The 12,738-nt window shown below is 38.7% G+C and overlaps 2 protein-coding genes across 2 annotated transcripts in view; one reads left to right on the forward strand and one right to left on the reverse strand.

Annotated features, from left to right (window-relative positions):
• PDE6C (phosphodiesterase 6C) overlaps positions 1-12,738 on the forward strand; it is a 58,227-nt gene that overhangs the window by 44,868 nt on the left and 621 nt on the right. Inside the window, exons 16-21 of the mRNA XM_060125431.1 lie at positions 5,496-5,596; positions 7,546-7,653; positions 7,739-7,802; positions 10,287-10,361; positions 10,473-10,556; positions 10,938-11,091. Of these exons, the coding sequence (XP_059981414.1) occupies positions 5,496-5,596; positions 7,546-7,653; positions 7,739-7,802; positions 10,287-10,361; positions 10,473-10,556; positions 10,938-11,091 (586 nt within the window). The remainder of the gene's footprint in view (positions 1-5,495; positions 5,597-7,545; positions 7,654-7,738; positions 7,803-10,286; positions 10,362-10,472; positions 10,557-10,937; positions 11,092-12,738) is intronic.
• The window catches only part of LOC132506771 (protein FRA10AC1), a 67,438-nt gene that overhangs the window by 9,945 nt on the left and 44,755 nt on the right, over positions 1-12,738 (reverse strand). The gene's annotated exons all lie outside the window — the stretch shown is intronic.

Consider the following 12,738-nt stretch of genomic DNA (forward strand, 5'->3'; position numbering starts at 1 on the left):
TGTTACGTATGGTGTTCTGTGACTCTCTAGTACATGTCTTTTTGTGAATACACGTGTGCATTTCTGTTTGGTATGTACCTAGAAATAGAGTTGCTTGGCCAAAGGATGAGCATATGTTCAACTTTGGTGAATGCTGACAAGCAGTTTTCCAAAATGGTTGTACTAATATATGTTCTTACCAACAGTTCCAGTGGCTCTCCATCCTCTCCAACACTTTGTACTTTCCATCCTTCTCATTTTAGTCACTCTGATGGGAATGTAGTGACATTGCACTGAATTTAATTTGTGTCAAATTAAATAGCATTGATTAACATGAACTACAGTTTATATTTATTAACCTTTTGAAATTCTGTTTTGGGGTTGCTTTGTTCTCAACTTGATTTGTAGGAATTCTTTATTCTGGTTTATATATCTTTTGTCAGAAATGTGTATTGCAAATATTTTCTCCCTTTCTGTGAACTGCCTTTTTACTCTTAATGTTGGATTTGGATAAATAGAAGTTCTTAATTTTAATGTCCATTTGATCAATTTTTTAAAGATTAGCTGTTTTTTTCTCATCTTAAAAACCTTTGACTATTCAAGGTAGATATTTTTCTCTATAACTGGTATTGTTCTACCTTTCTCATTTAGATCCACAATCTTTTTACAACTTATTTTTTTTTAATAAATTTATTTATTTTTGGCTGCGTTGGGTTTCCATTGCTGTGTGCAGGCTTTCTCTAGTTGCAACCAGAAGGGGCTACTCTTTGTTGCAGTGTGTGGGCTTCTCATTGTGGTGGCTTCTCTTGTTGTGGAGCATGGGCTCTAGCTGTGCAGGCTTCAGTAGTTGTGGCTCACAGGTTCCAGAGCGCAGGCTCAGTAGTTGTGATGCACGGGCTCAGCTGCTCCGCAGCATGTGGGATCTTACCGGACCAGGGCTCAAATCCGTGTCCCCTGCATTGGCAGGCGGATTCTTAACCACTGTGCCACCAGGGAAGTCCACAACTTATCTTTATATATGGTTTGATGTAGAGATCAATACACATTTTTCTGTCCAGGTGGAAATCCAGATGACCCGGCACCATTTATTAAAAAGGCCACCCTTGGCTTCCCTGGTGGCGCGGTGGTTGAGAGTCCGCCTGCCGATGATGCAGGGGACACGGGTTCGTGCCCCGGCCCAGGAAGATCCCACATGCCGCGGAGCAGCTAGGCCCGGGAGCCATGGCCGCTGAGCCTGCGCGTCCGGAGCCTGTGCTCCGCAATGAGAGAGGCCACAACAGTGAGAGGTCCGCGTACCACCAAAAAAAAAAAAAGCCACCCTTTTCTCACTTCACTTCAGTGAGACCTTTTGTCATAAATCAGGTAACTGATTATAAAATAAGGTGGACTGCTTCTGTACTCTCTATTCTGTTCCACTGATCAGTTTCTCCTTTGTCAATATCATACCATCTTAACTACTATAGCTTTATAATAAATCTTAATTTCTTTCAGTGTAAATTCTCCAGCTTTGTTCTACTTCAAGCCTGTCTTGGCTTTTATTAAGCCTTTGTATTTTCATTTGAATTTTAAAATCAGTTTGTCAATTTACATACACATATCCACAAACCTGTTGGTATTCTGGTTGCAATTGCATTGAGTCCATAGATTTTGTGTTCTTGTGGTCTTTATGCAGAGGTTTTATGCAGTCGTTTGTTTTGAAAATGACTCATTCCTTAATGGAATTTGCCATCTGCCGAAGAATCCTGTGAGGAAGGGCAGAAATGCACTGAGGACAGCCTCAGCTTCCTATTTATTGTCTCAAACACTGCCTCACTGAGTCTATTTCTTTGGTCTGGGGAACACACCTCTTTAATTTGGGCTTTCCAGAAGTTGGGAAGGCTCATGTTAAGCAAAGCCCTTGAAGCTACAGGCTGTGTGTTAAGATCCGGCCATCGATGCCAAACTTCCTGCCATCACTTCTTGTTACCCAGGGCATTCTCTTTGGCACAGACGACTTAAGTAATAGGAGTCAGTGCAGATATATGTCAGCATAGCTTTCCCATCAATTCCTCTTCTGCTGCTGCTCTGTGTTGTCAAACTGGATTTTTGAGGGACATCCTTCCTTCTTCTGTGTGCTGTCCACATCCTAAGACCTCTTACTCTGATTAAAAGATCACTGGCTCTGCCTTTGCTTACTCAAAAAAACCCTGCATGCATGTATATATGTTTAATCCTCAACTTGTTCCAAAATGTTTTTAATGGAGTGTCCAAAAAATATAACATTAAAGAAAAAAAATGAGGGCTAATGGGAATAAAAAATAAGATGATGTATGGTGAAGGCCCAAAATGTATACGGTGAAAAGTATAAACATTAGACATGGGCCACAGATTTGGTCAAGAGCTTTCTAGCAACTAATACAAAACAGAAACAGGATCTTTTATGTGAATCTATAACCACAGCCGAAAAAGAACCACTTAGAAGCTCTTCTAAGAACCTTAGCTGTGACAGAAGGAAAAGAGAAAATAGAATATTAAGAAAGGGTTTTTCAATTAGAGGCCTGTACAGTGTTTTTAGATGAAAGTGAAAATGAGTGAGAAGAGTGAAAATAAGGAATATTGTGCTATCAACAAAGGAAGCAGTACTGAAAAGGGTTGAGTGTACACTTTTTTCTTAATTATACTAATTTTAAAAGTGTGACATTAATCATCTTTTTAAAAAATCCAGTATTGATTTACTTTGTAAAGTGAAAGACCTTTTGACAATCTGTCTGCTTTAATATAGCTGTTTTATTATTTTGGATTAGAAAAAGGTATGACTTAAATGAAGTTTAACAGTATTAAGTCATATTTATTTTTATCTCTATATATAGCTTTTCTCTCTCACATATATTTAGCAAATAGCAACAGGTATCCAGGTTTAAAAATAAAAGTACCTGTATTAAAGTAATTGGTGCCTAAAGAATACTGATTTACTTGGTTGATGGTTGTGTAGTCTGTACAGTCTGGCGTTTGGTAGACTCAAGGTCTATCCTAAGGGATTATTTATTTAAACTCAGCAGTCTTTTTTGTGTCTCCCCATTCTATGTTTTCATTTGGCTCTTTTTTTTTAAGTTTATATTTGTTTTAATTTTTAAAAATTACATATATTTAATGTATACAACATGCTGTTTTGATATACATATGTAGTAAAATGATTACTACAGTCATTAATTAACATTAACCTTTTTGTGTGTGTGTGGTGAGAACACCTGAGATCCACTCTTCTAGCAAATTTTTCAGTATATAATAAGGATTAAAATGACTTCATGTGCTATTTGTCTAAAAGTTTAAGGCATTTCCACACGACCCCAACTTTTTGTCCTTAGTACAGCAGTCATGGATGACTTTAAGTGCTACTGGATCTATGAAGTATGTGTCGGAATTACATAATACACATTATTTTGGGAACATGATAACGTGTATCAGTGAACAGATAAAGACAGTGACTCAGTGATGTAAATATGCCACTGGGTCCCCACCAGTCCAAGGGCAGGCCACCAGTGTACCAGAATCAGGGGCAGGTTAAGTGGGATTAAAATGACAAATGGTCCACTTACTCTTCCTTCTTCCTGGTCAATCCAGACCAGGTTAAAAATAACCTGTATCCAGACAATTTGGTGCAGAGATTATGCCCAAGGGGCTGCTGTGCACTGTCTCAAGTAAGACATTAATTTTGATCTAGACAAGCTTTCTTTTTGTTCATTATAGTGTCCAACAGCCATTTCTTCCTTCTATCAATTTAAAAATATAGCTGCTATTATGAACTCATTATTTTAACAAATATTACAACTTGCTTTTCTACTACTTATATCTGCTGTGTACAATACCATTTTTCTTGTCATGGAAGCTGTTATAAAAAGATGACTTAGGGCTTCCCTGGTGGCGCAGTGGTTGAGAGTCCGCCTGCCGATGCAGGGGACGCGGGTTCGTGCCCCGATCCCACATGCCGCGGAGTGGCTGGGCCCGTGAGCCATGGCCGCTGAGCCTGCGCGTCCGGAGCCTGTGCTCCGCAACGGGAGAGGCCACAACAGTGAGAGGCCCGCGTACCGCAAAAAAAACACACACACAAAAAACCATGACTTAAATGGAGGTTTGTATTATGTATACAGTAACACATAATTCTAGTCTACTTCTTGCTAATATTTCAATCTCCTGGAATGACAGAGCTGTATTTGGTCTTGGGTTTGCAATTCTATTTTTACCTGGGGATTACCTCAAAACTTTATATAACAGTAATACTGATATGTAATAAATAATTTAAGTATATTTTGTAGCAACTTATAGTTCTGAAATGCATTCCCAGTTATCTCATTTGCATCAACATTCCATAAATATTTATTGATCACAGACTGAGTGCTAGGCAGTTAGCAGGGCAGCTGTTATTATCCCCATTTGATATAACAAATACAGATGTTAAGTGAGGTGTTCAGGATTACACAACTACCAAGTGGGGAAGCTGGGAGCTGAACCTGAGCTCCTTGCTGAGAGGCAGTGTGGTGCCCTGCTGCACTGGTTTAAATATCTGCTCTGCTGTGTACTAGCTGTTTAACCTTGAGCAATTACCTAACCTCTCTATGCTGTGGTTTGTTGTGCAATTAAGAGTGTTCATAGAGCACTAACAACAGTGCCCGGGAAGTGGTAAGCATTAGGTGAGTGTTTACTATTATTATTTGGTGCTTGACCCAGTATTCTTTTCTACATTATGCTGCCTGTATCTCCACATAGGTGAATAGACTGTTTCCTCCTTTCCAGTGGAATTTTTCTGTATTTCATAACTGTTAACTTCATTTGGCAAAACCCACTATACATTTGTCCTTTGGCCTGTATTCCTAAAATGGTGTTTTTGGAATATCATACCTTTTAAAAAACACTCCCAGATTTACACTCTCATTTTCTAGAACACTAAAAATTGAGGCTGATCCATGTATGAAGAGATTATTAGTGGGAAACTCTTTGAAGAAAGGTATAGTTAAGTCTTTGTAAAATATAATCGCAAGACATCATTTTAAGAACAACTTGGAAGAATTTACTTTTTCCTATGTGTATGTGAGTACTATTGTAATCTGCAGCTTCTGAGTTTTCCAGCAGTTTCTGGAATCACTCTGAAATTATCTAGTAAATAATTCAACATGTCTAACAATCGGATAAATACCAGATATGCTTTATTAAGGCTCCTCAATTACTACAGAAAATTTTAAATCAATTGTTTTTGTTGAAATGGTCCTGGAAGAAAACACTTATTTCCTCCAAAATCTTATACATTGATTACCTGAACATTTGCTAATGATACCCGTTTTTATAGTTTAAATTACCTTACTCAAAGTACAGTAGAGGGGTAACCTAATCCAAGAGAGAAAACTGAAAGCAAAAAAAGTGAAAGACCTAGTTGTTCTTCTTTCTATAATAGGATAACCTATGTTATTAAGCATTGTTTGGTTTGTATATTGAATCAAAGGCAAATTAATGATGGCACTTTATTGTGAATTTTCATCTTACAGAGTTTAAACATCTTCCAGAACCTAAATAAACGCCAGTTTGAAACAGTTATTCATTTGTTTGAAGTTGCAATAATAGCAACTGACCTGGCTTTATATTTCAAGTAAGTACAGAACTCCCTTGTACTCTGTGTGGTTCTGCCTTGTGTAAATGGTCCGTTGCCTTAAAGTTAAAAGGTATTTATTTACACACACAGTTCTTTTCTTTTTGTATTATCAATAGAATACCCTTAAGATGCCTGACAATGAATTTACTAGACATCTGGAAACATATTTTAAAAATCTAAGCCCCTAATATTAGTTTATCTGAAGAAATTTGAATTAAAGAATATGCAGCAAGGTAGGTGCACTGCCAGAAGAGCGACGCTACAAAACCTTACGAGGTGACTTTTGTCCTGGTGAATTCATCGTAGTCCACAATCTGGTATTTAGAGCTGCAGCCTCAGACATTTGCTCCTGCCAGAGTCCGAGAGTTGAAAAATCTTGGTGATACTGATGCACATTAACAAACTCAAAAAATGCTGACTTATATACAGCAGAGCACTAACCCTATTTATAATAATAATAATGATTACCAAGGAGGCCAGATACTCCAGGCTTCCGCGCAATTTCTTGTCGGTGAATTATAAAGTTTAAAATGTATTAGAACAAGGTGAACTAGTTATAGCTATGATCTAAGTATTTAACAACTTGGATGGGCAGTATTAAATTGTGCCTCTCTGATCCTTCTTCATTAAAAATTTATGTTAAATAGTTCAAACATGAAGACAGATATTTAGAAATATATAACTGATATCCGAATAGCTATAGCTCAGATTCAACAAATGCTAAGATTTTGTCTTACATCTTTCTTTTTTTAAGGGGAAAAAGTGATGCAATTGAGGCATCCCATGCCCACTCTATAATGAAAACCCTCTCCCCTTCTCCTTCGTAGATACCACCATCCTGATATTGCTGTGTATTCATCCTTCCTATTCATGTTTTTATATGGCATTAAGTGTGTTTAAAATTTTTCCATAAATGGTATCATACCGTGTATACCTTTCTGCAGCTTGTTTTCACACAATGTTTTGAAGATTTAGCTTGGTGGTAAATGGAAATCCAGTTCATTCTTTTTATTTTTTATTTTTTTGCGGTACGCGGACCTCTCACTGCTGTGGCCTCTCCCGTTGCGGAGCAGAGGCTCCGGACGCGCAGGCTCAGCGGCCATGGCTCACGGGCCCAGCTGCTCCGCAGCATGTGGGATCTTCCCGGACCGGTGCACGAACCCGTGTCCCCTGCATCGGCAGGTGGACTCTCAACCACTGCGCCACCAGGGAAGCCCTAGTTCATTCTTTTTAAATGTTTATTCACCTGTGTGAATATACCATAATTTAGCCATTCTTCTATTCATGGACATTTAGATTATTTCCAATTTTTCATCACTGCCTACATTGTATATCCTTGTATATATATGAGAGTTTCTGTAAAGTACGTATCTAGAAATGGGATTGTTGTAGGGTTTGCATATTTTAAATTTTATACCACATTGCAAATCTACTGCCCTCCTGAGTAGGTATGCCAATTTAAACTCCCACCAGCAGCATACAGGAGTCCCTGTTATCCCATATCTGGACTCTTCTTGATCTGGGCTTACTTAAATCTATTTATTTTGTTAATCTGAGTGTGAGATGGTATTTTATCGTTCACACTTGTATTTTCATATCTTTTCATATATTTTGGCTTCTAATTTTTTGTTGGTTTTATGCATTACAGTGTTTCATCACAGCCTATGGCCTTTTATGTTATCTTTTTTTGTCACATGTAACTCTTAGTTTTAATGTATTCAAACTTAACAGTTTTTTTTCCCTTTCTGGCTGGTGCTTTTTCTGTCTTAAACCCTTTCTATGTCAAAGTTACACAGCCATTCCCTGTTCCGCTCCCCTTGCCCCTTTGATCCACTACATGGACATTTGATGAAAACTGGGAACATAAAACCTGAAAAGCATGCATTAAAGACACTTTATCTCTGGTCTTATATGCTAAAATTGTTGCACAGCTGTATCTTTTTTAGGAAGAGAACTATGTTTCAAAAAATTGTTGATGCCTGTGAAAAAATGGAAACTGAAGAAGAGGCCATCAAATACGTAACCATTGATCCAACCAAAAAAGAGATTATCATGTGAGTAGTCAGAATTTTATTTCTCTTTTGGCAAAAATAACTTGTTTTATATTTCTATTTTAACACTTTTTGTTTTCTTTTAAAGGGCAATGATGATGACTGCGTGTGACCTGTCAGCTATAACCAAGCCCTGGGAGGTACAAAGTCAGGCGAGTAGTTCCCCTTTTCTTTCGCATACTCGGGCTCTGTCTAGGTCCCATGTGAAAGAGAACATGAAGGTATCAGGCAACCTCAGAATTTAATGATAGCTATCAGTTATATGACTATATATTTTGTAAGCAATTATCTTCATCACCCTGGTCTTGTCCTCTGAAACAATAGGTTTATAATTTACAAAGAAGAAAAAGGAATTTAAGAAGTTAAGACAAAAGTACAATGTTCCCTGTTGGGTTTCTGTTAGTGCAGAAAAGCAAACAGCTTTCAAGAGCTCACAAATGTCAGTGGGACAATAGGTCATTTGGTCAGGCCCAGAACAAGGCAAATAGACGGAACCTTAGAAAGAAAATGCTTTCTGAAAAGAATTCCTTTATCACTGGACTGGCTGTAAGAAGTTTATATACAATTATTCAGGGAGTGTCTGCATTTTTAATAGAGGAGATAAAGGATGAGACAAGGATGAATCATTAGTGCCTTCATCTGTCAAGGGTGGCTTTGCACTTACAGTCTCCTCTTCAGTGTGCTGTCAGTTACCAGATGGCACTATCTGCGAGGTCATATTTAAGGGCGTCTTCCAAGGAAGTTCTTCCCCAACCTTGGGGAGTGAGAGTGGGAGCCATTCATTTACCACTTGGTTTCTTACTAATCGATGAAAGAAGCTTCTCTTTCTCCCTCAGTTAATTCACAGGGAAAACCCTAAGCAGAAGAGGCCAGAATTCACTGGGTTTGACTATAAATGTGGATTTTATTTGTAAAGACAGAATAATCGGAGCCATCAACCCCCAAGCCAAACACTTGTGCTCCTTCTGCACTGACTGCCTGCTCTTCCTTCTCTATTCTTTGTCGACATCATCACCCACGCCAGAACCTGGGGTCTTGCTTGAGTCCATCTCCCTCATTTCAAAACCATTCCTGTCCATCACTCTTGCTACCATCTTAGTTAATACTTTCCCTCTTTCATCAGAACTATGGTGGCAGCCTCCTAAGTGATCCTCTCTTATCATGAACTCTCCAACCTTCCTCTGAGCTGCTGCTGGGACTGCTTATAAATAGACCTCTGCTTGGCCACAGCATTGCTTAAAAGCCTTCTAAACTCCCCAGTGCTGGAGGTTTTCAACCTTTTTTAAAGAAAGAAGCAAAGTCTATTTTTCTCACACAAAAAGTTGTACAAAGATCACTTTATAAAAGAGAAATAAGTAAAGTTACTTTCGCTTAAATTTCTCTTGGCATCTATTTTTGTGCCACTCATGCACTTTGGAGGGACCCTATGGCTCAAGAATAAGAACTACTGGCCCAGAGAATCAGGTTAAACTTCCCAGCAGAGCTTACATGGCCTGTCATTACCTGTCCTTAACTCCTACTCCCCAGTTTCTTTCTTTTCACTTTCCCATGTCACCGCCTCACACTCTAAGCTCGTACTCACACAAGAGCTGGATGTTGGGGACTTCCCTGGTGGCACAGTGGTTGACAATCCACCTGCCAATGTAGGGGACATGGGTTCGAGCCCTGGTCGGGGAAGATCCCACATGCCGCGGAGCAACAAAGCGCCACAACTACTGAGCCTGTAAGCCAAAACCACTGAAGCCCGTGCGCCTAGAGCCTGTGCTCTGCAACAGGAGAGGCCACTGCAATGAGAAGCCCACGCACCACAACGAAGAGTAGCCCCCACTTGCCGCAACTAGAGAAAGCCTGCGCACAGCAACGAAGACCCAATGCAGCCAAAAATGACTTAAAAAAAAAAAAGCTGGATGTTGAATTTTATCTGTACATAGTCATCCCCCTCTTCTTTATCGGCAAACTACTAGTAATCCTTGATGATACAGCATAAATGCAACCTCCCTTATCTTTCTCCCTTCTCCTTGATCCACAGCAGTTCATACTGTTACTATTATAGCACTTACCACATTGTTTACATGACTGTCTTCATTAGACTGTGAGCATCTTAAAGATCACATGTTACTCCTCTTTGTAAGCCTGGCTCATGCCAATGTAAGGCAGCTAGCAGGTGTTCAATAAACCTGATAAATACTGGTTTTTAAAAAACTATAAATGAACCCTCAAATATCCTCACACCATAATCAGGTGAAGTTGTTCTAAACTGTGCACGTATGTGCACAAACACACATGCAGATACATGCTAGATGCTAAGAGATAAGCAGGACAAGAGGAGGATCTTGGAAGCTTTAGAGCATGAAGCAGAATGTAATGGAATTACAATCTCCCATCTCCCCTTTTCATTGTTGAGAGGTGGTGGCAATAGCAAATAGAAGACAGGCATTCCTAGAATAAGTCTACCACAGTGAAGTAGGAAGAGAAATACCCTTTTCCCATTTAAATATAATCTGTAAATGACATCCTTTTAAAACCAAAGAGCACATGGTATGATAACACCTCAAGCATTAATTATAAATTTTATCCTTAAATGTCACAATAAAATGCAAACAAGTCACTTTCATGAATTATGTCATTCTTTTCAGGTAGCACTTCTGGTTGCAAATGAATTTTGGGAACAAGGAGATCTGGAGAGAACAGTGCTGCAGCAACAACCAATTGTAAAGACCTTGACATAAAAATGCACTACTTATTTAAAATTATCAATACAAATCAGTCTTTTTCACTGAACCTCAGAAAAAGATCTTTAAAGAATTTATTTCTCTTTCTAGCCTATGATGGACAGAAACAAAAAGGATGAACTACCTAAACTTCAAGTTGGATTTATTGACTTTGTTTGTACTTTTGTGTATAAGGTAAGTAAACAAATTGATTATCTGAGTGAAATATGTCATCTTCTGGATGAGAATTTTTCTTTCAAACTGTAACCGAAATCAAAGCCATCCTCAAGGAAAGTCATTAGGGGTGTCCTTGTTTCTCCAAGGTAGTTGGAGGTATTACCTTAACCTCTCATTCAGGGGTGGAATGAAAGGTGAGAGAACTCAGATGTAAGCAAATGGAACAGACTTAGGCAGGAAGGAAAACAGCTACCTTTCCCACTTCTGAGGCACTGAGTTAATCTCATCCTAGCAGCTCTGAGCGCTGTAATAATTCCTTAGGGCTCCTTCTCTGCACATGGAAAGTACTAAAAATGAACTATATGATCTAAGAAGTTTCTGACCTAAAATTCTATCTAGGAGTTCTCACGGTTTCACAAAGAAATCATACCTATGCTGAATGGTCTTCAAAATAACAGAGTGGAATGGAAGTCCCTAGCTGATGAGTATGATGCAAAGATGAAGGTAATTGAAGAGAAGAAAAAGCAGGAAGAAGGAAATACGACTGAAAAAGGTAAGATGGAATCTGTTTTGACTTCTTGTAAAGTAGCTGAAAGTCAGGCGGAGCTTAATCTCACCACAAGAGCATAACAAGTAAATGCAAACAGGAAATTTGCTTTACTGCACACAGACTGGTAATTAGAAGAAGTTGATTAGTGGTTTTCAGGGTTTTTTATCCCCCTCAAACAAGATCTTACTTTGTAATTCCAGATGGAATTGATTGGTCCAGTTGAAGTAGGGGTTAGGTTTCTTCATCCACTCTAGAATATGGCTCTTGAGGTACCTCTGCAGAATACTGAGTTTTTAGAAATAATATGAAAACCATACAATCAGTGGGATCAATCAGGATTAGGTGAGAAAATAATTTTAGTCCTAACATTATGCATTAGCTGTGAGACTTTGGGCATCTTGCTTAACCTGTCTGAGCTTAATGTTCCTCTCCAGATAATGAGAAGGTTTTACAGATCTCCAGCCTCACTTCCAGACCTAAGGAAGCCCGAGATGTAAAGCTGGTCAGCTGATTGGGGTGACTTGACCGGTACCCCGAGACTTTGCCTATGCCTCAGATGTCTCTACTTAGTGCTGTTTATCCTGATGAAATTTCTACTCCTAAAGTCACTCAGTTAGGTTGAAGATAATCTTCAGAAAGCCTCTGTTAAGATGCTTAGGATCACCTATTAGTTCATCAGATGCCTCAAACGTCACCTGGAAAGTGGAATACTAATATCATGATTTTATATTTTGTCTTAAGAGCTCAACACTCAAAAGGTTTTGTAAGAAATTCTTTTTGTTTAACAAAGAAATCATCTCTATCTGGAAAGGCCCTGTAAAAAAAAGATGCAACATTCTTTTTAGATGGTTCTTATATTTAGTGGTATTTTAAAGAATTCATAGAGGGAGAAAGCATTTTGCTTAAAGGGTTAAGGATAGCCTTCAACAGAATAAAAACAGGAGTTACTGACTCTGGGATATACATCCATTTACATATTTATTGGGTGTGTAGTCTGTATGATGGGGTCCTTATCTCCTAGAGCTTACCACCTGGTGGGGGAGCTAGACAAACTATCAAATGAACAACTGATTATCTAACTATAACTATCGGAGGAAGCATGAGGTATGTACCTGAGGTATCTGGGAAGACTTTCCTAAAGGATGCTTATGCTAAACGTAAGACTACGTAATCTTTGCCTAAGCAGAGAAAGGAGGAGGAGCTGGAGAGGAAAGAACAGAATGTGCACAAAGGCCTTGAAGTGGAAATAAGCTTGGTGCAATTAAAGAACTTAAAAACTGGTGTAGCTGGAGTCTAGAGAGCTACAAAGGCGGGCAAAGTGCCAGATGAAGCTGGGAATGCAGGCAGCTCTGCCAGACAGTGTGTTGCCTTGAAGGCCTTGCTAAGGATTTGTCCTCCAGAGAGCACTGGGAAATCCTTAAAGGGATTTAAACAGGAAAGAGAGAACATCTGATTTGCACTTCAGAAAGGTAACAAAAATGGTCATTTTTACTGGGCAAGTGAAAAGAAAAGGTATTTCTTAGTACAATTCATCTTTACCTCAATTTTATGATGAACAGGTTATCAAGCCCTTTAAGTGGCTCCTAACTTTTTTAAAAGTTTTCAGTATATTGGATATGGATCTTCTATCCTTATTTACATAAAAAATTA

This window comes from Lagenorhynchus albirostris, chromosome 16, assembly GCF_949774975.1.
Source record: "Lagenorhynchus albirostris chromosome 16, mLagAlb1.1, whole genome shotgun sequence".
In the NCBI taxonomy this organism is placed as follows: Eukaryota; Metazoa; Chordata; class Mammalia; order Artiodactyla; family Delphinidae; genus Lagenorhynchus; species Lagenorhynchus albirostris.